This window comes from Mesoplodon densirostris, chromosome 10 (assembly GCF_025265405.1).
Source record: "Mesoplodon densirostris isolate mMesDen1 chromosome 10, mMesDen1 primary haplotype, whole genome shotgun sequence".
In the NCBI taxonomy this organism is placed as follows: domain Eukaryota; kingdom Metazoa; phylum Chordata; class Mammalia; order Artiodactyla; family Ziphiidae; genus Mesoplodon; species Mesoplodon densirostris.
Window position 1 is genome coordinate 68,286,491 of NC_082670.1, and position 23,944 is coordinate 68,310,434.

Sequence of the window (23,944 nt, forward strand, 5' to 3'; positions counted from 1 at the left end):
CAAGAGCGAGTCCAGAAGACCTTCTAGTCAACCTACAGATGTGTGAGCGAAATAAATGCTTAGTGGTTTAAGCCACTGGTTTTGAGGCTGTTCATTAGGCAGTGTTATTGTGACAATAAATAACTGATAAAGCCTCGTGTATGGAAGATGATACACAGTAAGGGTCTGAAGGTCAAGGGCTGCCATAGCATAGCCTGGTATATGGAAGGTTGTTTTTTAATCACTGGAGAATCTATGTTCCAGTGAAATGGTAACAGTTTGGAGAAAACTACTCCCACGGCCGTCTCAGCCTAGTAGTAACATGCTCTCCAAATGGTTCTAACTTCTCAAGTTCCCTGGGTCTTTGGTTTCCTCATCTGTAAAAGGTGGCTGACTTATGGCAAGAGCCTATTAAATTATATATGCTGCTATTAATTATATGTTATTATTAATAAACCAGTGCTGCAATGAGATGATCTTTCTATTCTTTTGCATGAAGACCTGCCAGAACCCAAAGGTCCTTAACCTCTTTTTCCCCTCATGCACCCCTTTGACAATCTGACAAAGCCTATAGCCTCCTTTTCAAAATGTTTTAAAATGAATAAAATAAAATAAATAGGATTATAAAAGAAACCAATTACACTGACATATAATTCTCTAACTGTTAGAACAAATTTGTGAACTAGTAACACACATGCCTCTTTATGAACACGTTAAATAAAATCTACCAGCAGGCCTAATGACAACCTTCATTTCACAGTGGAAATCAGCATAAATGATATTTTGAGAGTCTGCAACAACTTTCGTGTAACTTGAAAATATCTGTCATTTCCACCAGTGACCGAGTCACAGGTCTTGCTAATACATACTAGTGTGGCATGTAGTCTATATTCGTAATTGAAGGAAGACCTAAATTTTAATTAGATAATAGGGGAAAGATGTCATTTTCCAAGTTCGTAGACCTTCTGAATTCTGTGTATGGACCAGCTTAGGAACCCATATTTTTTTTTTTTTGCGGTACGCGGGCCTCTCACCGCTATGGCCTCTCCCGTTGCGGAGCACAGGCTCCGGACGCGCAGGCTCAGCGGCCATGGCTCACGGGCCCAGCCCCTCCGCGGCATGTGGGATCCTCCCGGATCGGGGCACGAACCCGTGTCCCCTGCATCGGCAGGCGGACTCTCAACCACTGCGCCACCAGGGAAGCCCAGGAACCCATATTTAACCCAAACCCTTTGGTACCAAACTCATATTTCTTCCTCTAATTCTTAAATTGTGGACACATATGGGACTACTTTGGATTTGGGGAAGGGAATGTCTTTCCATTTACAAATGACACCAGTTAACATGTCCCTTGAATACAAATACAAGCCATAAAGAAGAAAATTACGGTTGTAAAAAGATTTTACCTGTAGAATAGTTTCATATCAGGTGATTCATTTAGAAATATCTTCCTCTCCAAGAATGAAATTTCCATCACTGCATCCTAGTGCTTGGATCAGTGGATTGAGGGATAGGTGCTGGTTCCAAGATTTGAGGGTCACTGGTAGAGTTAAATTAGAAGACATATCCATTAGCTGATTTTACCCCTTTCCTCAAGTTCTAACCAAAATGGTGACACAGTAGTGATCATCAATGACTTTCTGGTGTGGTCCATGGATCACCTCCACCAGAATCACCTGGCTGACTTGTGAATGAACCAGACCTGATGAACCAGAGTTGATGTGGGGAGTGCCCATGACTGTGCATTTTAATACGCCACCAGGTAACCCAAATAAGAGGACTTTCTTCTAAGAAACTCTTTGCTACTTGCTTTGTATTTACTGACACTTAATAAATGAACAGTTTGACTCTGGAGCAAAATTGAGCCCTGGGTGAGTCTTGGGCTTTTCCTGATAGCTTAACACCTGAACCCTTGATCCTAAGGAGCCTGTGTGCCTGATCTGTGCCTCATGGGTCCCTATCCCTCTTCCACAGGGTCATCTTGGGGGTGTGAACGTGTGATCCTCTTGCTGAGAACACCCAACAGTCCTGTGGGGTCCCTGCTGGTGGAGAAGGGCTGTCTTTACAAAGACCTTTGGTTCTACACATGGACCCTGTGTGTTGTGCAAAGGCCACTTGGAGGGCTGACCTGCCGCCACACCCAAGGGCTGTTTTGTGAAAGCACGTGGGGCCTTGAAGTCAGCCTCCGAGACAGAGGGACAAATTGGATTACCTTCTCCATGTCTGCAGTCACTGCCTTTGGTGTCTGTTCCGTAAACCTGCCATTTCCCCACTGCTCCTTTCCTCCCATGAGAAAGGCGGCTTCTGCTAAGCTGGCCTGCGGTGTGGCACCCCTCGAGGCCTCCTCCGGAAAGGCCGTCCCTGCTGCTGGTCCTCTTTTCGGACTCCTTCTTCACTCTCCTATCGTTTCACCCTCCCCCACCCCCCACCCGCTTTCCTTTCTCACCCCAGGAAGAAGACAACGCCTGACCCACTGACCTGACAGACGGATGTGTGACCTCCCAGGAATGGTGTCCTTCTCTCCTTGGGGCTCAGTCAGAGGCCACCTTGGGAGTGGAAAGCTGGGAGGCCTCCCTGAAATCACCTCCCCTCTGAGGATTCTGTGGAACCACAGGCCCAAAGCCAAACCTGCTCTGGAAATGAGGCCTTCCTTGGGGAAGGGCGCTCACGCATCTCAGCTTTGGCGAGGCCTGGCTCCCTTTGTTCATTTTTGAGCTAAGAAGACAACTCATTCCAGGCTGCAGATGGGGCTGCCAAGTCTGCGATAACCTCAGCACGAACCTGCCAGGAGGTGTGAGGAAACCACACCAGCCTCCATCCTCCCCCAGAGCTCGGAGGATGGGGGAGGGACCAGGAGACACACATCAAAGGCCAGAGGTCGGCAATCACACTTCTGCTCGGCTTTACCATCTTTCTTTAGAAACCAGCAGGTGTGGAAAAAGTAAAAGGCTGACCTTTCTTTCAACCCTAACCCACTTTGAGCGGCTTTCATAATAGCTCGGCTCTCCCCTGGGTTTTGATGGCTTCGGCTTCAATCTCTCCCCCCGAAAAAGTCCGTTTTCTCATCTCGGGCGACAGGTTTCACCATCTATTTGCTTTTCAGATGTGCGTGGGTGGCGGGCCCCACTTGCCAGATTTTTCCCACGCATCTTCAAACCGAAAGGGCTGACCCTGCAGACAGTGTCCTTCTGAATCACCTGGGGAATCTCTACGTTCTCCAGCACCACACGGCGACCGAGCGGAAGAGGCGTGGAACCGAGTGCCACGGCGGCGCGTACGGACGCCGAGATGGGCCAGAATGCCTGGAATCGAGTGGGGGCTGGGAAACCCTGGAGCGGAGGAGTGGTTTGGTCACCTTGGACTACTCAGCGGTTCAGCAGGTGGGGTGAGGTGCACAGGGATTCTGCCACGAAGGATCCCAGCCCAGACAGAGCAGCCTGCACATCCACGTGTCCCCGTCGGTTCTCCTTCTAGGCCCAGTCCACGTGGCCACCTGAGTCTCTGGAGGGACTGTCCTATTAATAAAGAAATCCTTCTGCTGTGCTGTTTTGGGCACTTGGATAAACCACTCTTCTGTTACTGGACAGTAAGAGGCTTGACTTGAGGGTATAGGGGGTTGTGAAGGGTCGGATCTAGTGACCAGCTCACCTCCGTTCTCCCCAAACCTCCCCTGCAGGCTTGCCCTTTGTCCTTCTCTGACAGTGGGGGTTTTGGGAGTTTGTCTCTGGCCAAGTTGGCCAGTGGCATTGTTGATGGCTTAGAGCTGACCAAGGCACCGAGTGTCCTCGCCGATTCAGAGGCTGGCGAGCGCTCTCGTGCCTGGCACAGTGCTGGATGCTGTGAGGTGAGGCAGAGGGAGGTGAAGATAGAAGAAACACAGGTCCTAGCCCTAGCGGGAACAATCCGATTATGGAAAGTAACTTATTCCTGAGTAACTGATGAGAGATGAGGCCGCAGGAGAATCCGGGGGGCAGGGGGAGGGTTGGAGGGAGGTGGAGGGAAGGGGGGCTGGGAGAGGCTCTGTGGGGCACAAGGCACTCAGGAGAGGTGAGTGCAGATGGACTGCCCAGCCTGAGCTCAATCTGCCTGGTGGACTGACTGGGACATGCACCTCGGGGCCTGTGTCCAAGCTCTTTGCTGATCCTCTGTACTGCCTCGTGCTGGCAGTTTTGCCCAGATTTGTATCCAGATTCACTAATTGTGGTTTTAGGTCACGGTGACCTCCTCCCCCACCTCATTATTCTGGTAAATCAGGTTGCTCTTTGCTCAGTGTGCTCTTTGAGGACCAGGGGAGGGCTGGGGAATTTTGCTGAAAGCAAAAGCTCATCCTGCAGAGGGCAGTGGGTTGGTGCGTTGCGATGGCTCAGGCAGGTCCGAACACAGGCCTCAGAGCAGACTGTGGGTCCAGGTATCAGGCCATGTGGCAACTGTTCAGGACAGCTGCTGGCTCGGGCCCTTTTGAAAAGTAATGGTACAATGTGTGTCCCAGAAGGGCAGCTCGACCCCGACTCTGCTGTGGGCAACTTCATCGCTTGCCTTATGTCTCAACAGAATGAAAGATGACACTACGGTCAATGACATAGTGTTTATTTAAATCCTGAGGTTAAAAATAAAGACATTCCCAAATGGTGCAGCAGATGCTATAAGGAATATGTTTGGGGATACAAAAGTTCCTCACCCCTGCTGTGCAGGTGGAGTGTTGACATCTGATGTGCTTCTGGGTAATTCTTTGGCAGATAAGAATGCCATGGGTTTCCAGACCCGCTACCCCGTAAGGCTGCAAGAACTGAGGATTAGTCAATTAAAGTGCAATTCCAATTTGGAAGCCATCCAACTGAGGCTTCACTGTTGCTCTGCAGCCACCAGGGGCAGGATCATCTCTGGATAACACTTGTCCTAAGGTTCTAAGGAAGGCTTTTTATCAGAAATGCCTCCCAAAATTTAAAGATGTACATTATTTTGAAAAAGTGCTTGAGAAAAGGCATTAACTCAGTCTTTCCTGTTTCCTTGGAGGAAGCACAATGGAAAGAGAGAAACTTACCCAAGGTTCCACTGAAAAGTACATTTTAGGTAAGCATTTTGTAAATGTGGATGGCTGACTCCAGTCTCTGGGCGACCCTTGGTTCTGAGCATCACAGATGGAGGCTCTGCTGATTCTCAAAACCTCTGAGTCAAGGATGGGATTCTCCCATGTAGAGTCACCAAGGTGGGCTTCTGAAATTGAAACTCCTATAAAACCATGTCAGTGGACATCTAACCAGTATCATAAAACAGACTCTGAGATTTCATCCCCAAATGGGGATTTCTTTTCATGTGAGTCTGGAATGGCTTCACCACCGAAGGTGAGTGACAACTGAAAATTTCCAGAAACACCATCCCGTTTATTTTTGAATTATATAGTGTGGCTTTTCATGTTTACTTTCTAAACCCTATGTGGTGTTTCAGTTCCAGATTCCTGCTTGTGAATTTCCTTGCCTGATCTTGGTCCAGTCGACCTGGAGTAGGTGGGCTCCAGCCAGAAGTGCTCTGCAGAGGCCACGCTTTCTCCCAAACGCCCTTCCTTGAGGTTTATGAGTGTGCCTGACAGAGGCTGTGTTCATGGGCAAGGGTGCTCAGTGGCTTCTGAGACAGTGGTGAGCAAGGTGGCTGGTATCAATACTAAAGAGTGATAGTTATTCAGAGAGCCGGGCCATCAAGGGGCTGCTGGGGTTTTGTTTTTGTTTTTAAATAGTGATCTGAGACCCCAAGGATGTTTCCTTCTTCTTAGACTTCTAGTGTAGTTCAGTCTACTGGCTGGGGCCACCACTTTCAATAGCTGTCTTTCATTGTCATTTGCATTAAAAAGAAAATACTGCAATCCCAAAGCCTCAGTAAAATTGGGAACCTGTTTAAAGAAAGCTATTTATACAAGCCATACTTAAATATGGCTGCAAGCGTAACTGCACCCATAGATATTCTCTAGCTGCATAGTGCACAGCAAACCTGAGCTCGCACAGCAAAGTAACAAAGGACGAGTCCATTCAGCACAAAAAATAAATATGCTGCAGAAAGGGGTGTGACCGGGGGTCGGGGGACAGGTCTCTCAACACAGCAAAGGCCTTTCTGCACAACTGCAGTCACCTTTTGTTGTGGTGCCACTAGGGGCCCACACTCTACTGCAGGAGAGGCTCTGGGTTGGCTTCACAAGAGCCAAGTGATTTTTTAAGCTACAGTTGGGCTGAGTGACAGAGGTTCAGAATCAGCCTCAGATGGAATGTTCCAGGCCTTTCGCAGGAGACACATCAGCTACTCTCGAAACGCTGGTTCTAGCTGCAGGTGATGGTGGTGATACCAGCAGAAGGCCATCAGCTTGGCCAGAGTCTCCACTGTATCCTGGGAAAGCTAAGCACTCAAACCAAGATTCCAGACTGCTTTGGGTTCTTTTGTTAGTTTCTCTCATGTGGTGAGCTAGCTACATCTGATTATCCTTTCCAAGAGGGTGGGTGACTTTAAAGGCAGGATAATTTGCCCTGGAACAATCTTTAGGCTGTGTGGCACCCTGTGAGGACAAGCACGAGCCTAGGAAGTCTCTGGGGGCCTGGCTATTTCCGTTTTGGTGCTGAGCACTGTCAGGACCTTGCTCGAGGACATGCTAGAGACATGGCTTTCTGCCACAGGCAGCTGCTCCCAGGAAACAGAGCACAAGAGGTCCAGCTTTTCTCTGGGCTTCTCTCTCTGGAAGGTTCTGTTCACCATGTCCCAAACCCCACTTAAAGTGACTGGGAGTGCCTAAGTCTCCTGTTTAAATCAAAGTTCTGAGTCCATCGCTAAAGTCATTTCCTCCTGCCCCTGCCCGAGTCCTCTCTGCTGGTGCATGGTGGGTGTGGGGTCTGAGCTGAACTTGGCCTGGGGTTCCTGACCCACTCTCCAGCTCTCAGAACTGGTCAGACCAGGCTTGTGAACGACGAGATGAAGCTTCAAGGTGGTGTGGCTTGGCTTAGTCACCAGGCTAGCTGGAGGGCTGGCTGGGCCCAGCACTCAGACCCACAGTCACCCTGCCCAGCGCCCTCTCCCTTGTCCCAGCCAAGGTGGGCTGCTTTGTCAGATGCTCTACTCACTGTGGAAGTACCTGGGTCCTGACTGCCCTGTGAACAGGGCACAAAAAGGCCATCAAAGGTGAGCCCTCTGTGGTGGGAGAAGAGGGCCACAGAGAACAGGAAGATTATCTCCTTCTCGTCCTGGAAAAGGACAGAGGATTCATTTGCCCCAGAGGGAGGCAGCTCACAGGTGTCAGGTGCAGGCTGAGCAGCAGGAAGTGGGCACATGGGGTGTGGGGAATCTGGTAGGTGGGGAGGGGGGACCAAGAGGTGGGCAAAGAGCAGATTCATGAATTATGCCTGTTTATACTTGAGTTACCAAAGACTTCTGTTAAGAAGCCCCAATTTTTAAAAGTGGTTCCTACCCTGATTTATGATCATTAGTAAACATATCTGCAGGTGAGGCAGAAGCTCTTATTGGTATAAACAAAGACAGGCTGTCAGCTAAGGAGTGAGCCCTATAGGCTGATGCACAACCCTGTGTTTTGGTCATGGCGTTGACATTACCCAGCATCTGGGCTCTGGCCGTCCGTAGACAAACAGCACTGCAGGCCCTCAGTAGGTGGGTTCTGTTCCCTGGATTAGCTTCAATTCTGATTCTTAGGGTGATGTTTTGAGCTGTTGAGAGGCCTGAGTGAAGGGCTTTGCTACTGCCCAGACAGAAGGGCCAGGAGGCAAGTGCAGCTGGAGGCCCCTCTGAAATGGCTGAGTTCTGGAGCAGCTCTGGACTCAACGGGGCAGGAAGGGACAGGAGCATGATGGAGGAGGCTGGCTGGGATCTTGGGTGGGCCCCTGCGTGCCCCGACCTCCTTTTCCTGGGAGGACTCGAGGGCCTCACAGGGTCTGGCCAGGGCATCCCAGCTCATGGTCACCCATGACACGTGGCCCCAGGCTGGGCACAGGGGGGCCATGTCTCTCCCTGAGCAGAAGTTGGGATCCTCTCTTGCCTGGGAAATTCTCCACAGGAGGCCTGGAACCAACTGTGCCCCCAGGAGAGGCCACTGGTCTCCTGAGTGTTTAAAACTTTGGCATACTGTCCCTCTGGGTGTGAGGACAATGGAAACGTTGCTTGAGCCCTTATAAGCCACACAGCTAAGAGTGACATGCATGGTGCTGAGTACGAGGAACAACCCAGCTCCAAGGAGCAGCCAAGAGCCCGTTGCACAGTGGATCTTGATAGCTTCAGAGCAGCTGTTTTTTGGTTTTTTTGGGTTTTGTAAGTGCTTTATGTGACAGGAGAGGAAGAGTAGTGTTTCCTGTGGGTAATGGGAAACTATTAAAATCCAGGTGCTTGAGGCTACGGGAAATCACTTCCATCGTAGATCACAGGCCGGTCAACCGTTAAGTGATAAAATACTTTCTTGGAGACAAACCTGAGGAAACAGAAATGGAAAAGGAGGTGTTACCTTGAGGGCTAAAAGCCCGAGGGGCAGCAGCTGCAGTGACCTGGCACGGCGAGTCTTTGTGCAGAGACCTCTGCTCGGAGGCTGGGGCCTCTTGCAGAATGCGTGGACTCTTCCAGGCCCCCTCAACCTCACTTCCTGTCTGTCTAGCAGAGACATCTCCCTGCAAAGTATCAGGGGTCTTGGGACACCGCCACAGACTTTCCTGGGGCTTGGGTGCAGAAAGGCCCATTTGGTCTCACACTGTGAAGCCCCGCCCCCGCTTGCCTTGCTGCTCTGAAGCAGTCCCGGGGGTCTCCGGGGTCTAGGTGGTCTGGACTGCACTGGGGAAGTGAAGGGAGCATATAAGGTGGAAGTGAGCCTGGATTTCACTCTGACTGGGCATCTAAATCCATTTTGCCGTCCATGTTCTGGAAATCTCGAGTAGGCCCGAGATGACCTCAGTGGAGTAGGCCCGAGATGACCTCAGTGGATTAAGGCCAGAGTGTATCACTGCACCACGGCCGCTTCTAATGATAACTGGGGGCCGGCCTGGGGCTGCACTCTGCCCTCAACACACCTCTACCAGCCTCTCCGTCAACACTCAGTGGGGCTCCATGAGGTAGTAAAAATGCTGGCTGCCACTGTGGAGGAAACTGGGGTTCAACTAAAACCCACAGAGGGAAGAGCAGAGCCTGTGCCTGGCTGGCCTCCATCCAGTCTCCTAACCGCTGCCCCAGAGGGGCTGAGGCCCACGTCCAGTCCGAAAGCAGCTCTCTGGACATGCTGGGCCTGTGCCCAAGAGTCCTGCGAACTCAAGGTGTGTTCATGTTCATGGGGGGGGGGGTTGGGGGGAGGGGCAGGAGTGGGGCAAGGTGGGAAGCCCATTCTTCTAACCTCTCCCTTGGTGGATGCCCATGGCCACAAGCCCTGGGAGTTCAAGGCCTGGAGGTGGTGAGGAGGTGGCACTCTAGCTTTCCCCTAGAGTGTCCTATTAAGTTATTCCCAGCCTATGAAGTGGGCTTGGAAGGGCGCCCATGTGGAGGGATGCGGCCGCTAGCTCAAGGGCCCGCTCAGAGAGGATGTGGCTGGATGCTGACAAGACAGGTCTTATAAAAGAGGCAAGCCCCAATTAAGGGCTCACGCTGACGCAGAAGACATAAAAGGGACAGGTGCCCAGCAACCTGTCTCACGTCTCCATGACGTAGGCCCCTGGCTCACAGCAGATGCTCAGCCAATGGTGGTCCTCTGTCCTACTTCCTTTCTTGGCCGCCCCTCCAGCCTTATCTCCCTACATCCCCATCCTCCTGCCCCCCAAGCCCTACACTCCTGGATCTGCATCTGGTGCTTTGAAACAGTGCTTCCCAAAGATGGTACCTGCTGCTCCACTCCCATGACAGGAGGGCCCAGGGCCTCACCTCACAGCTCTGGTCCTGATTATCTCAAACTTTAGCCTTCATTCCTTCGCTTCTCTCTCATCCATCCATCCACCCATCCACCTAATCCTTCCACTATATTTACTGAGCTCTTCTCTGGTCTGGGCAGTGGGAATCTGGACAGCAGAGAGGCAGAAGAGCGTCCCGGGTAAGAGCGTAGAGTCTGAAGCCTGGCCACCTGGGTTCAAATCCAGCTCCACCACCAGCTGTGTGACTTGGGATTGTCACTCTTCTATCCTTCTGGTCCTCAGTCCCTTAGTAGTAACACGAGGAGAAAAACAGTCCCTATTGCATGAGGCTGATGTGGGGCTGAAGTGAATAAGTAAGAGCGGAGGGTGGAGAACACACCTGACATGTGGCGAGACTCTGTAAGTATTAGCCTGTGTGTTACACAGTCTATAACAGACACTGGAACACCAAAGCATAGGTCTAAAATCAAAGAACTACTGATAATAAGCTACTGATAATTAAATAACTTCTTTTAAACATCCACCTCTGTTCTTGGGACCAGGTGCCAGGTGGATTCATCTTGATGCTGATGAATGAGGTGGCCCCTACCTGGAAAAGGTGTTGTCGAAGATGAGCATGTAGATGCCTGGTGTGCGGACCTTGAGCTGGCCCTGGATGTTCTCCTTGTGGGAATTGCATCGGGTTGTGGGAATGAGCACCTGGGAGACAAAGCAGATAGGAAAAGTGAAACAGAAGCTGAAAGGGCACCATGGATCCTCTGGGCAGACTCTTTATCTTGGGGAAGGAAACTGAGGCCCAGGGAAGCTGAGTGCCTGCCTTGTCTAAGGTCACAGCTGAGCAGGGCTGGGGCTGAGATCAGCCCCCAGGATCGGTGGGGTACCTTCCACATGCCCTGGGTTTGTCGATAACTTGAGATAGTGGGGAGGCTGTAGACACGAGTTTCATCCAGAATCATGAATTGGTCAGCATCCCAAAAGAATGGTCCTCCAGCCTCCTCTGACCATGGCCAGTGCCAGAACGCTCCACCATCCAGAGGAACAGCCCCTTTCTGGCTTCAGGAAGGTGAGGCTTATTCTAGGTGAAATCCTGCCTGGCTCTTTCCTTTGCGCTGGTGCTGCTACCCTTGGGGGTCTCACAGGACAGGCCAAGCTCTCTTTCCACATCTCTCGAGCACTTTGTGAAGCTGCTGGGCCCACTTTCTTCCAGGCTGACCACCCCTGGCTCCACCCGTGGCTTCTCACTTGGCCCCAGTCGGTCCATATGCCTCAGAGCCCTTTCATCTTTCCAAGTCTCCTGCTTCCTCTCTATCCCCTCTGAGAATGAGAAATTAATCCCAGGAGACATTTATTTTCTAAGGACATGTTCTAAGGGCCTCACTGTCAGAGGCCAAATCTGAGCAAATGGTGTGAGCTGGACAGGGCCAGGGCTTGGGTCTATGGATGGCCAACCTCTTTCCCATGGGCAGAGTCTTCAACCTGTTAGCCAGCTAAGATACTTTAAAACTGAAGATATGACAGGAATTAACACAAGAGCCAACCAAAATTAAAAACATTTTTTTGAAGGGACAAGCACTTAGAGGGTCTTGTCTCATTAAGCATCCATAAGCCTCCCATTTGGGACTACACATATATGGTCACGAAGACCATGTAACATCTTAGCAACGGGTTCCTAAGGTGGTGAGCTGCCCCACAATGTAAAAATCTTCATTCTCTACAAAATTAAATGTTGCTCCTTTTTTGGAAATTCAATTTTTGTTAAATTTAGTTTTAATTTTTTCCTATTAAACATTTTTCAACCTGTGCAAAATGACTGACTCCAAAATAGTTATAAAGATGTGATTACTTTTTCAACTCAAACTTGAATACAGCTCCTATTTCTTGAAAAACTACATGGTGGCCACAAAGTTCCCAAAGTGACGTAAGTTCCCACAAAAGGCTCTGCTGCCCTCAAGGATCTTGTGGTTTAATGGTGACAACAGATAAAAAAACATTCAATTATGTTGGGTGAGACTGTCACAAGAGGTCTACCAGGGAGGGGTGCCTATCCCAGCCTCTAGGTGGGGGGAAGGAGAGGCAGAATCAGAGAAGACTTCCTGGAGGAGGCAACACTGAGCTTGGCAATTTAGCTAGTTATAGGGAGGTTTGGCAGCTCCAGGCAGTGGGGACAACATATTCAAAAGCACGGGAGAACGGCTAAGATTTACCCTCTCAAGTAACAACCAAAACCGACAAAATATACAAAACAGTTTTTAAGACACTGTACATCAGGCAATGATGGACAGTGATCTGTGAGAGAACAAGGTGAGCCCTGCAATTGCCCTAGTTTACTGCTTTGAGAGGAACAGAGAACAATAAGCAGATGGAACAAATAAAAAACAGTAAGATGAGAGACTCAAACCTAACTTTATTGACAATGTAAGTAGGCTAAACATCCCAATTGAAAGGTAGGTATTATCAGGTTGGATAAAAGCAAGCCCCAACTCCATCATGCCTACAAGAAATACAATTTAAATGTAAAGATATAAAGAAGTTAAAAGGATGTAAGAAGATATACCGTGCTAACACTAGTCAAAAGAAAGAGGGATTGACTATATTAATATCAAAGTAGATTTTTACATCAAAGAATGTGGCCAGGGACAGTTTCATAATGATAAAGATGTCAGTTTCATCAAGGGGACAGAACAATCCTAAACATTTATGCCCCTAATGACAGAGCTTCAACACACATGAAGCAAAAAGTGGTAGAGTTACAAGGAGAAATAGAATAAATTCATAATTACAGTTGGATATTTTAATGTCCCTCAATAATTGATGAAATAAGTAGACAGGAACTCAGTAAGGAAATAGAAGAACACTATCAACTGACTTGATCTAACTGATATGTATAGAACATTCCACCCAACAATAGCAGAACACACATGCTTTTCAAGTGTACTTGAAACATTCACCAGGTAGGCCATATTCTAGGCCATTAAAAAAAAAAACCCAAAACTTACATTTAAAAGGATTCAAACTATACAAAGTGCATTTTCTGACAATGGAATTAAGTAAGAAAAAAAAAAAGCAGTTGCCTGGAAAATCCCAAAATATTTGGAAGCTAAATAACGTATGGGTCAGAGAGAAGTCAAGAGGGAGATCCCAAAGGCATGGGAGAGACAGACAGAGCACACAGTATGTTCCTGACACCACAGTACATGTGCTCTGGCTGGAAGTTGGTGGTGGGGAGGGAGTAGGATGGGCCCAAGACAAGCCTGGAGAGGACAAAGATGCATGAGGACCTACTATGCGTGGGCTCTGTGGCAGCTACTTCTTATCTCATCAAGTTACATTAATGTTCTACAATATTCTAATTCCACTGGGGACTGAGAATCCTGGGACGCTGGGTGGTTGGGTCTGTTTCCGTGATGCATAACCTAAAAATTCTGAGCCTGGCCTAAGATACTTCAGCAACCACATGTAGGAGGAAGTGCGGGGGAGAAAGTCTTGCTGTTTACACAGGGACGCCTGTGTGCCCCGCACCTCAACCTTCCCACACACTACTTTGATTACAAAGCAAAACCCAAGAGCTTGTTAAGGCAGATCCTCTGAAGAGGACATGTGTAAGATAATACTCTTCATGTCTTTAAACTGTCTACTCTATGGACTTTTGGTTCATTCCAGCTGCTGTTTTTTCTACCACAGTCAAAATCTGTAAGACTGATTTTAAAATCAATCAAAACATCTAGGGGAGATTAACGAAGGCTCTGGTGTCAAAGCCCATACAGCAGAGGTGACAGGAGATGACAGGGGTCTCAGGTAACCCTGAGCGAGACAGGTCTCTGCTGTGTGAGCTCTGGGGGCGTCTCCCATCAGCCTCCAGTGCTTGGGCGCCCATGACCTGATTTATGTGATATGTCTGCAAAACAGTCCAAGTTGGTTTTACTGCTTTCTCGAGGGACTCTAGTGACCTGGCGGCCTGGTACAGAGCCAGGGTTCTATGTTAAATGGAAAAAGTCAGTCTCAAAAGGCCACATATTGCATGATTCCATTCACATGACATGTCCAGAACAGGGAATCTGTAAGGACAGAAGGTAGGTTGGTGGCTGCTGGGTAGAGGTTGGGGAGTGACTGCTAATGGGCACAGGGTTCCTTTTTGTTTTGGGGGATGATGAAAATGATCTGAAATCAGACAGTGGTGATGGTGACACAACTCTGTGGATAATACTGAAATAACAGTGAACTGCACATTTGAAATGGGTGAATTATATGGTGTGTAAATTATACCTCAATAAAGCTGTTTAAAAAATAAAGTCAACGGTCCTTGCTCCCAGTAGCCTCAGGCAGGCCTCTGAGCTTCTCTGGCCAAAGAGAGAGGCAGGGCCTAGGTCTTCTTCCCTGATGTGTCCCGGGCTTCAGGGCAGCAGTCTGCACACGGGTAGCCTCAGGTCCTTGATTTACCACTTCTTTCGTCAAGTGCTTCCCAAAGTCACAGTCTCTAATCTCAGTGTCGAGGAATGGCCTTGATAGAGGAGGTCCCTCTGGAGAGAGGGTGGTCCCGGGTGGGAGTGTCTGACATGTCCCTAGAGATGGGACTGGCCTTCCATGCTGTTCCCTCCACCTGTATGCTTTTCCTCTAACCCATGTCCCCCTGCCATCCCCTCCCCACAGCTTTTCTTGGTTTGGCCCAGGAGTCTCCTGCCCTGATCACTGCTCCCCAGGTTAGGTGCCGGCCCCCCACCCCCAAGTGCCACCCCACCATGACAGTCACCACCTGGAATCACAGTTGTTTCTTTTTTTCTTTTTTCCCCCCACAGTTGTTTTTTTTAATAAGGTCTCCCTCTGATCACACCATGAGCTCCTCAAGGGCAGATCCCATGCTGTTCCTTCTCTCTTTATCCCCAGTGGGCCGGCCCTACAGAGCCCAGTATACAGCGTACAGTAAATGGTTGTGAGCAGAATGCAAGTACACAGCATAGCTCCTCATGCCTGAACCTCCACAATCACGAAACCTGAGTGTTGCAATTTGCACTATGTCCCATTGTTCCCAATAAGGTCCAGTCTGGTCGGGGCATCATACGGGGAGTCCCCAGGATAGATGCTAAAGGTGTGAGCCTGGACGTAAGTTCTCCAGGTTGATGTCTGTACGGGACCTCAGGCAGACATAACAGCCATCCCCACAGCTGGCTGGTGACAGTCGGGCCTGTGACGGCAGAGGAGCACCTGAGCATCCTTCTCACCCACCCTGCAGACGGGCTCCTTCTGCCCCCTGGCGTCCACTGTGGGAAAGACAATGGTAACCATATCCTTCAGGCAACAAGGGAGCCAGAGATGAGGATGGCTCCTGGGCGTCCCTGAGCTCCTGATTCCTGGGAGGAACCACACAGGTCTCCCAGGGCCATGAGGATTAGGCTGGTGAGTGACTGAGCAAGGAGAGAGGCGTGGAGACCGGATCTAGTCACCTCCCTCTCTCCCTCCCACAAATATCCACCAGTATCTAAGGTGGGCAGACACAGTGCGAGGCGCTCGGTGGGCGCTGGGAACAGGAGGTGAACAGCGAAGGTGCTGGTGCTGAGCTCCAGGTGGTGCAGCTGGTTGCTAGTGCAGAGCTGAGGAGCACGCTGCTTAAGCTGCTGCCCAACAAACTGCCCAGGCAGGCCGCTCTGCACCCGAGTTTCCTCATCAGCAAAGTGGGACTAAGACCTGCCTCATGGACCGAGACATGTGCCCAGGTGGCAGCAGTGAGCCTGAATCCACTCTCTGACCACAAGCCCAGGACCTCCCGGGTGGACGTTCAGAACCGCTCGGGAAGGAAGGGCTCCAAGGCTACATGTGTGGTGTGGCTGTGAGCCTCCAAAAGGAGAAGAGGGGCAGAGCAGTTTTTAAATGAGCACGAGCGTGAGACTCCAATAATCGAGGCCGACTCAGGGGGGCTGGAATTAAATGTAAGAAGTGACTCTGAAGAGGACAGAAACGACAAAGCAATCTCTATAACAGGCAGATACCACCAGGACAGGGATGGCAGGAGAGCAAACACAGGTGGACACACGTCCCCCCATGTGGACACCGAAGCTGGAGCGGCGACCTGTGTGCCCAGCATGCCCGAGCCTGGCCCTGCTGGGGCTCTGGGCCTTCCCCAGCCCTCACCGTGAGTCCCTTAGGACACCCAGAGGACCACAAGCGTGAGGGACTAGTGGATGTCATCGCAGAGACTTCACAGAAGGCTTCTTTCACACAACTTCAAATTGCTCCTCTCTAGCTTCATTCTTAGAAAATGGAGATTTTGTATTAAAAGTCTAGGATCTACCCAGAGCTCCAATCCAGCCTGTGTGACTGTCCTCACTATTCCTTCCATTCACAGTGATTCAAATGGAACTCGTGTTTCCACCCAAACCAGCTCTCCCTCCATCATCCCCTGGCACCCTCCTTGCAGAGATTCAGGTGTGGAATTCAGACCTTCCCTCTTCCCCGGCCCACAATGAATTAGCCCCCACGGAGGCCTGTTCATTGTCCTGTGCTCTGCATCCTACTCCATCCTTTCTACTCTTCTTCCCCTTGAGCTAAACCAGTGGCTCTCAACCTTGATTGTCTACTGGGACCATCTAAGGATGCCTGGATCCCCCTTAGAGACTCTGGTTTAGTGGTCTGGGGTGTGGACTCAGAAGTGTGTTTTAAAAAGCTTCCCAGGGGGCTTCCCTGGTGGCGCAGTAGTTGAGAGTCCGCCTGCTGATGCAGGGGACACAGGTTCGTGCCCCGGTCCGGGAGGATCCCACATGCCGCAGAGTGGCTAGGCCCGTGAGCCATGGCCGCTGAGCCTGCGCGTCCGGAGCCTGTGCTCCGCAATGGGAGAGGCCACAACAGTGAGAGGCCCGCGTACCGCAAAAAAAAAAAAAAAAAAAAGCTTCCCAGGGCTTCCCTAGTGGTGCAGTGGTTAAGAATCCGTCTGCCAATGCAGGGGCCATGGGTTTGAGCCCTGGTCTGGGAAGATCCCACATGCCGTGGAGCAACTAAGCCTGTGAGCCACAACTACTGAGCCTGCGCTCTAGAGCCTGTGAGCCACAACTACTGAGCCTGTGAGCCACAACTACTGAGCCTGTGAGCCACAACTACTGAAGCCCGCATGCCTAGAGCCCGTGCTCTGCAACAAGAGAAGCCACTGCGATGAGAAGCCCGTGCACCACAATGAAGAGTAGACCCCGCTTGCCGCAACTAGAGAAAGCACGTGCACAGCAATGAAGACCCAACACAGCCAAAAATAAATAAGTAAATAAATAAATAAATAAATAAATTTTTAAAAAAGCTTCCCAGGTGTTTCTAATGTGTGGCCAAGGTTGAGGACTATGGTCCCGGCCACTGTCAATGTCCCGTGTTTAGAATGTCTTAGGAGTTTATGAACTGGTATCTGCCACGAAGACTTCCAGCCCAACCACCCAAGTGACACAACGGCTACGAGCCTCTACTGACCTTTCTGAGGTGAGATGCTGAACACCCTAAGCTCATAACCAGAAGCAAAGATCTTGGTCCCCACCTCCCATGGTGACCCGTTCTTGCTCGGCATGGCTCTGTTAAAAAAATGATCCTTAAACTGAGTCACTCATCTGTATTCCTTTCAGTTTCACCTACTGACCTATTCCAAGGTCAGTCTGAAGCTGACCCAGGAGTGGGCCTTCAGACATTAGAAGACAGCTCTCCTCCCCGAGGCTGGACAAGCCCGGGTGTGTTGCCTGCTCTGCATGATGCAGCCCAGGGGTTTTTCCCACTCTGGTCTCTGTGCCCCTCTCAGAACATCCCAGGTAAGGTCTGCCCGGGGAATCCTGCTGGCAGGGAGATGGCCTCACCTTACATTGATCCAGCGGCGTGTCCTCCGCCTCCCGGTACACCACACTGAAGGAGATACTCTTGGGGTCGGAGGAGAAGACCCAGCTGATGGTGAGGCCTGCCTCGGCCACAGTGATGGGGATGAGGCTATAGGTACTGGACCTCACAAACAGCTCCCTGTTGCCCTCCCCGAAGTTGGTGATCTCTTCCACCGTGAGGGGTAATCTTATCCTAAAATACGAATGCAGAGAGGGACTTGATCAAAGCAGGGAAAGCGTTTGAGTCCACTGGCCAGGTTGTCTGTGACTCCGAGGTGACTGGAAACCCTGGAGGCTCTTGGGAGGACAAGCCCTGGGTCACCATGACTGACACGCTTAAACATGGGAGAATTCTTGATGTGCAGCTCACGCCATCAGATGTTTCCTGAGCACTTACTAGGTGCCTGGCATAGCTCTAGGCACTGGGGCCACAGAAGTAAAAAATACAGATGATAATCCTTGCCCACGAGGAGCTGGTGTGGTCCCCGCAAGCTGGCTGGAACTGAGAGGACGGCCTGGGCTGCTCTGTGCCCCTCAAGGACGGGAAGCGTGTGCCAAGGCCTCAGCTTTCTGCAGCTCTCCTGCAGCTGCCCTGCGGCTCAGCTGTCCACTCTTTCTCTCCTCTTTCTCCTTCCAGTCCCTCACCTCCCGCTTTTACCTAATTAGCAGCAGAAGTAAGCACAGGCATCGTTTGAAACCTCCTGCCCTTTCGGTCAGTCGTCCCTCTTTTCAGCGGAAATCCGGGGCCTGCCAAAAAATTCCAAGCAGGCACCCTGACTTTTCATAAATGCAAACACCCCAGACCCTTTAATGCAGGGTAGTCTGAGGGCCCTGGGGAGACAGGCTTCTTGGGGCTGTGTCCCTATTCTAACTCTCATTAGCTGTATTAAGAGCCAGTTCCAAAAGTTCAAAGGGTTTAGGGACAGTGAGTTTCTCTGCAGGACCCAGAGAACCTGGTGCTGGTACCTGCCTCGCTTCTCATCTGCCACAGGGCTCACCCTCATGTCAGCCTCAGGTTCCTCACCTGCAGACAGGGACAACCACGCCTGCCTCTGGCGGGTATGACAATTACATTAGAAGATGAACCTGTGCTGAAGGGCAAAGTCTCCCTGACTTAAGTGGTGCCTCCTCCTGCCGAGCAAATCCGGAGGCAGCAGGTGAGCGAGGGCCACGAGGGCAGGGCCTCCAGAGCGGGGTTGAAGCTCAGGAGTGTGCGGCCCTGGATGGCCCATCTCCTCTTCTCAACTGTGCAAGGGCTAACTCTGCTCGCCAGCTTCGGGTGTTGTCACAAGGGCTATGTGAGGAAGCATGATGCTCCCGTCTACACACGAGGAAGCTAAGATTCAAAAAGACTAAGAACTCTATCCAGGTCCATACAGGTCTGATCCAAAGCCATTGCCTTTCTACTACACCAAACTGCCTTTCATGGACAAAAATATTACTGTCCCCTTTAACACAGGGGTGGAAACCAAAACTCAGAGAGGGTAGGTAACTTGCCCAAGATTGCACAGCAAATAAGTGGTGGTGCTAAGAATTCTGTTGGCTCCAAAGGCGTAGAGGTGGATGGGAATACTCCCAAGCTTTGCAAATGAGAAGACTAATCGATGATTAGAAAACCAAAATGCTCTAAGGAACAGCTCTGATATAGGTCATTCACCTGTGTAAAAATTTAATTCCATGGACCATTTTCCCATGTATTAATTTAAGCTTTATTGCTAATTATAGTAAAAAAAGGTCTTGTCCAATATTTACAATTTTCAAGAATCTGCAAGTAGGCAGAAGGGTCCATTTTGGAAAAGAGGTCTCTTACAACATTGAAATCTTGCTGCATTACTTACTCTGACAGGGTGCCCCACTAATGCTGGGTCATTTCATAATTTTACATTCCAGAATTCTCCCCTTGCACCGAGTTACTTGGATTGTGCCTTTAATCTTTTTTACCTTTCTAGACCTCATCTGTTCAATGAGAGGACAATACTCGGTCTCGCCAAAGGAGATGCTAATAAAAAGAAATCAAGGGTTTGCCATCTCTGCTCAAATATAATCTTAAATAAAAGAAGTCTGTTGTCCATAAGACTCACATCATAAATGTCAAGTCAACTGGTCTCCCTACTTCTGTCCCTTCATAGTCATTCTCCACATGGCAACTAGAGTGACCCCTTTTATAATGTAAAGTATATTAAGTCACACTTCTGTTCCAAATCTAATTTTAAAGCTCCCATTCCCCTCAGATTAAAAGCCAAGGTCCTTACAATGGCCAAGAAGGTTCTGATGTGACGTGGGCCCTGTTCCCTCTCTGACCCAGTCTCCTTCCCTCTTTCTGCTTCAGTCACACTGACCCTATCCTTATTCCTTAAACACACCAGACACCATCCTGCCCCAGGGCCTTTGCACTGACTGTTCCTTCTGCCTGAATGCTGTCCCTCACATTATCTGCATGAAAAGTCCTTCAAGTCTTACCTTCTTAGCGTTTTCTATTTAAAATTGCAACGCCACAAACGTATGGACACCAAGGGGGAAGAGCAGGCGTGGGGTGATGGTGGTAATAGTGGTGGTGGGATGAACTGGGAGATTGGGATTGACATATATACACTAATATGTATAAAATAGATAACTAATTAAAAAAATTAAGAAAAAATAAAATTGCAACCGCTCCCCCCTAATCCTACTCTTTGTTTCTTTTCCAAAGCAAGCACCACCTTGTAATATACTATATAATTTACTTATTTACTGATGTTTATTGTCTGTCACCCCTGCTGGAATGTAAAGTGAACATGAGGGCAGGAATCTTTGTCTGCTTTGTTCACTGATGTGCTCTAAGGACCTAGAAGAGTATCTAGCACGTAGTAGGTGCTGCATAAATATCTGTGAATGAGTGACTGAATCTACTCAATGACCATAATGCAATCATGCAGCCATTCGTCACAACACTGGAGAAAAAGAATGATATGGGGAAATACTCAAGCAATATTAAGCTTAAAAAGACTGTGAAATAAGATGTAGGATATTTGTTTATGTTGAAAAATTAGGTATATTAGTATAAACAAGACTGGAAGGCTATATCCAAAGTGGTTTGCTCATCTCTGTTTCCTGATTTTCTACAAGGAAAATTTTCTTACAATAAGAAAATAAAGTTATTTTCAAAAAGGAAGAACACAGGACATAGGGGTGGGGGAAGGATGAGTATAAAAGGACGGGGGAGCTTTTTGGGGTGATGGAACTGTTCTATATCTTCACTCCGGTCAAGTTTCTTTTCTGGACCTAGGTTTCCTCTTTGGCAGACTTGGGAGTGGAGCTGGTTGGGTGCTGAGGCCTGGGACTGTAAAGCCACTGGCAGAGCTCGATGTGGGGGCTGGCAGATGCCTGGTGATTACACTGTATTACCTGTCAAAATCCAAGCACTGTACAGTACAAACGGGGACCTTTACTGTATATAAATTTTACAAAAGGAAGGAAGGAAGGAAGGCAGGAAGGAAGAAAAAGAAGCACAAACTTGAAAACCACCATGGGTGCCAAGTCTGAGCCTCTGGGGTGCTTTCCAGCTGGGACACCGGAAGGCCAGGCCTCCTCTGGTGTTCCTCCTCCCCAAAAGTGACACCTTGGGAAGTCCAGCTTGGGGGCCCATCACTTACATCAGTTCTCCCGACTTCAGCAAGCAGATTTCAGCATCCTGCCCCACGGGCATGTCTTCAGTGTCCTCAGGGGTTAGGGAGTTTGACGTGGTGTCCCTGAAATGTCACAAACGAGAACACAGCCAGTTAGCTATCAGCACACAGGGTCCCGCATCCTGAAGCCCGTAGTCTTGGAGTCTGGTAGCCAACCTCAGAATGCGAGGGGAACCCTTCAATCATGGGGGCCAGGACAGAGGCCCCGCAGACTCTGTGGGTAGAGAGCCATGGGGGCCAGGCCCAGGCAGGCAGGACGGGGATAGAAGACAACAGGGCTGCAGTGACTTCCCCAATGTCTTCCCGGTGGGCGTGGGATGGGTGACCACAGCACAAACAGACCACCCTCCTGTCCCACGCCAGCAGAGCTACAGCCACGGGGTAAGTTTCCAGCACCACTGATGCCGCCTTTTCAGTGCCAGTCCCTGACTAGACGAGCCTGCTCTGGCCCATCTCTGGGGAACAAGGACAGGCACCCAGAGCTGATGAGGCAGGAAGCAGCATGGCCTGAGGAGGTTGTGGGACAAAGACTCATACAAAGGGTGCAGATCCACGCCACATCTCCTCTTCCCTCACAACCCACTGTCTGCTGTGTGGAGAACCAGCTGTGGGAGCTGCCTGGCAGTTCAGAGGTGTCATGGTTCCCAAAGTGTGCTCTGTGGAACACCACTGCCAGGGGAGGGGAACCCTGCACTCTTTCTTAGAAACTCATGGCATTCTTAAACAGTAAATTCAAGGCTCTGAGATGTCCTGCAATAAAGACATCTATTAATTTTCTTTTAATATTTATTTTCCTTATTTTTTTGGCTGTGTCAGGTCTTAGTTGTGGCACACGGGATCTTTGTTGAGGCATGCGGGATCTTTCGTTACGGTGTGCGGGCTCTTCACTAGTTGCAGCGTTCGGGGCTTCTCTCTAGTTGTGGCGTGAGGGTTTTCTCGCTCTAGTTGTGGCACACAGGCTCCAGGGCGCGTGGGCTCTGTAGTTGTGGCGCACGGGCTCTCTAGGTGAGGCACACGAGCTCAGTAGTTGTGGCACGCAGGATCAGTTGCCCCACGGCATGTGGGATCTTAGTTCCCTGACCAGGGATCAAACTCGACTCCCCTGCATTGGAAGGCGGATTCTTTACCACTGGACCACAAGGGAAGTCCCAAGACATGTATTAAATTTTAACTCTAGCATTCCCATGGAACATTTTTAACCCCTGCAGAGTTGCTGATCCTTGGAGCAGTGCCCACACTTCACTGATGGGGACACAGAGGCCCAGGTAGGTCTTGAGAGGCAGGGTCAGAGTCAGACACCCTGACTCCAGCTCAGTGCTCATCTTGCTGGGTCCCAAGCCCACTGCAGCCAATCGCTTATATGAGCTCAGGGATCTCAAACCCAACCAGCTCCAGTGCCCAATGCTGCCTGAGAAGAACCTAAGTCCAGAAAAGGGAAATAATTTGCTGATTTGCCCCATGGGAAGGGGTTAATGAGGAAGATCTCCTGAGCAGCATGGCTTTTTCCCAAAATGCTGTGATAATTCCCTTCTCAACTGTCCTGGCAGGCTCTCCCCAGATGTTTCTGGGGTGAGGTCAATAGGTCCCAAAATGCCCTCACCCAATTCTGCTCCCCCATCCCACCCACTACACATGCCCCTGGGCTCTCACCAGCCTGGCCCCTGGGCACATTCACTCAACCTCTGAGGCCCTGTGTGAACTTGTGTGAACTCAGACCTGCCCTACCCTCACCCTGCCTGCTGCTGAGCAGGTCCTGAGGCGGCGGCCCAGCACTGCGCAGGACACGTGAGGCAGGCACGGGCCCTACCCCACAGACACGCTCCCTCTGAGGCAGGGACAGACAGCTGCGGCCTGACTGGGAGGTGGCCTCAGCACATACAGTAGCACACGCGAGGTCAGCAGCTGACAGCAAGCATCCAGACCACGCGCTCAGATGGCCCTCCTCACCTACCCTCACACCCACTCGGGCACCAAGTTCACGGCTGCCCCTAGAGTGGACCTACAACTTACGCTGGAAAGCTGGTGTGCTTCTCTGAGAGCGCTATCTGGGCTGCGGCCAGGTGTGATGCCTGGGGAAGGGCTCTGCAGCTTTCCTAGGGAGTTAACAGACCCTGAACCCCAGAGCTCAGGTGAGGCTGGGACATCACATCATCTCTGGAACATGAGAAATCCAAGAGAGCACAGTGGGTGGCCAGACCCTAATGCTCACAGAGCTTCTGGCTGGAGGGGGCGGCCATCGCCTCTGCTCAGAAATGGTTCTCACCACACTGCTCCTCACATTTCACTGCCAGGTGGGTCCCGTGGCCAAACACGCCACAGCAGGGGCATGAGGTTCATCCTTCCACAGGGAGAGGCACTAACAATGGGCAGAGATGCACAAGCCGCCCATGGGGAGGGGCAGCAGATACCGTCCCCCGAAGTCTACGTCCTGCGTCTGAGGCCTGAGGCTCCTCAGTCAGCAGGATGCTGGGAAGGTCCCGGGAGCACCCAGGTGTTCTTCATGCGGATGCGAAGACGGGTGGTTCAGAGTTGGCAAAATCCAGTGAGTCTCGCCTAAGCCTGTCCTGGATGCCACTCAACCCTGGGGGCAGGAATATCTGTGCAA

At 50.4% G+C, this 23,944-nt stretch overlaps 1 protein-coding gene across 1 annotated transcript in view; it reads right to left on the reverse strand.

Moving 5' to 3' along the window:
• Window positions 1-4,550: 4,550 nt before the first annotated feature.
• Window positions 4,551-23,944, reverse strand: part of FYCO1 (FYVE and coiled-coil domain autophagy adaptor 1) — an 81,682-nt gene continuing 62,288 nt past the window's right edge. The window contains exons 15-18 of the mRNA XM_060109060.1: window positions 21,307-21,402; window positions 17,657-17,867; window positions 10,432-10,541; window positions 4,551-8,428 (exon numbers count right to left, since the gene is read on the reverse strand). Coding sequence (XP_059965043.1) covers window positions 8,353-8,428; window positions 10,432-10,541; window positions 17,657-17,867; window positions 21,307-21,402 — 493 coding nt within the window. The 3' untranslated portion in view covers window positions 4,551-8,352. The remainder of the gene's footprint in view (window positions 8,429-10,431; window positions 10,542-17,656; window positions 17,868-21,306; window positions 21,403-23,944) is intronic.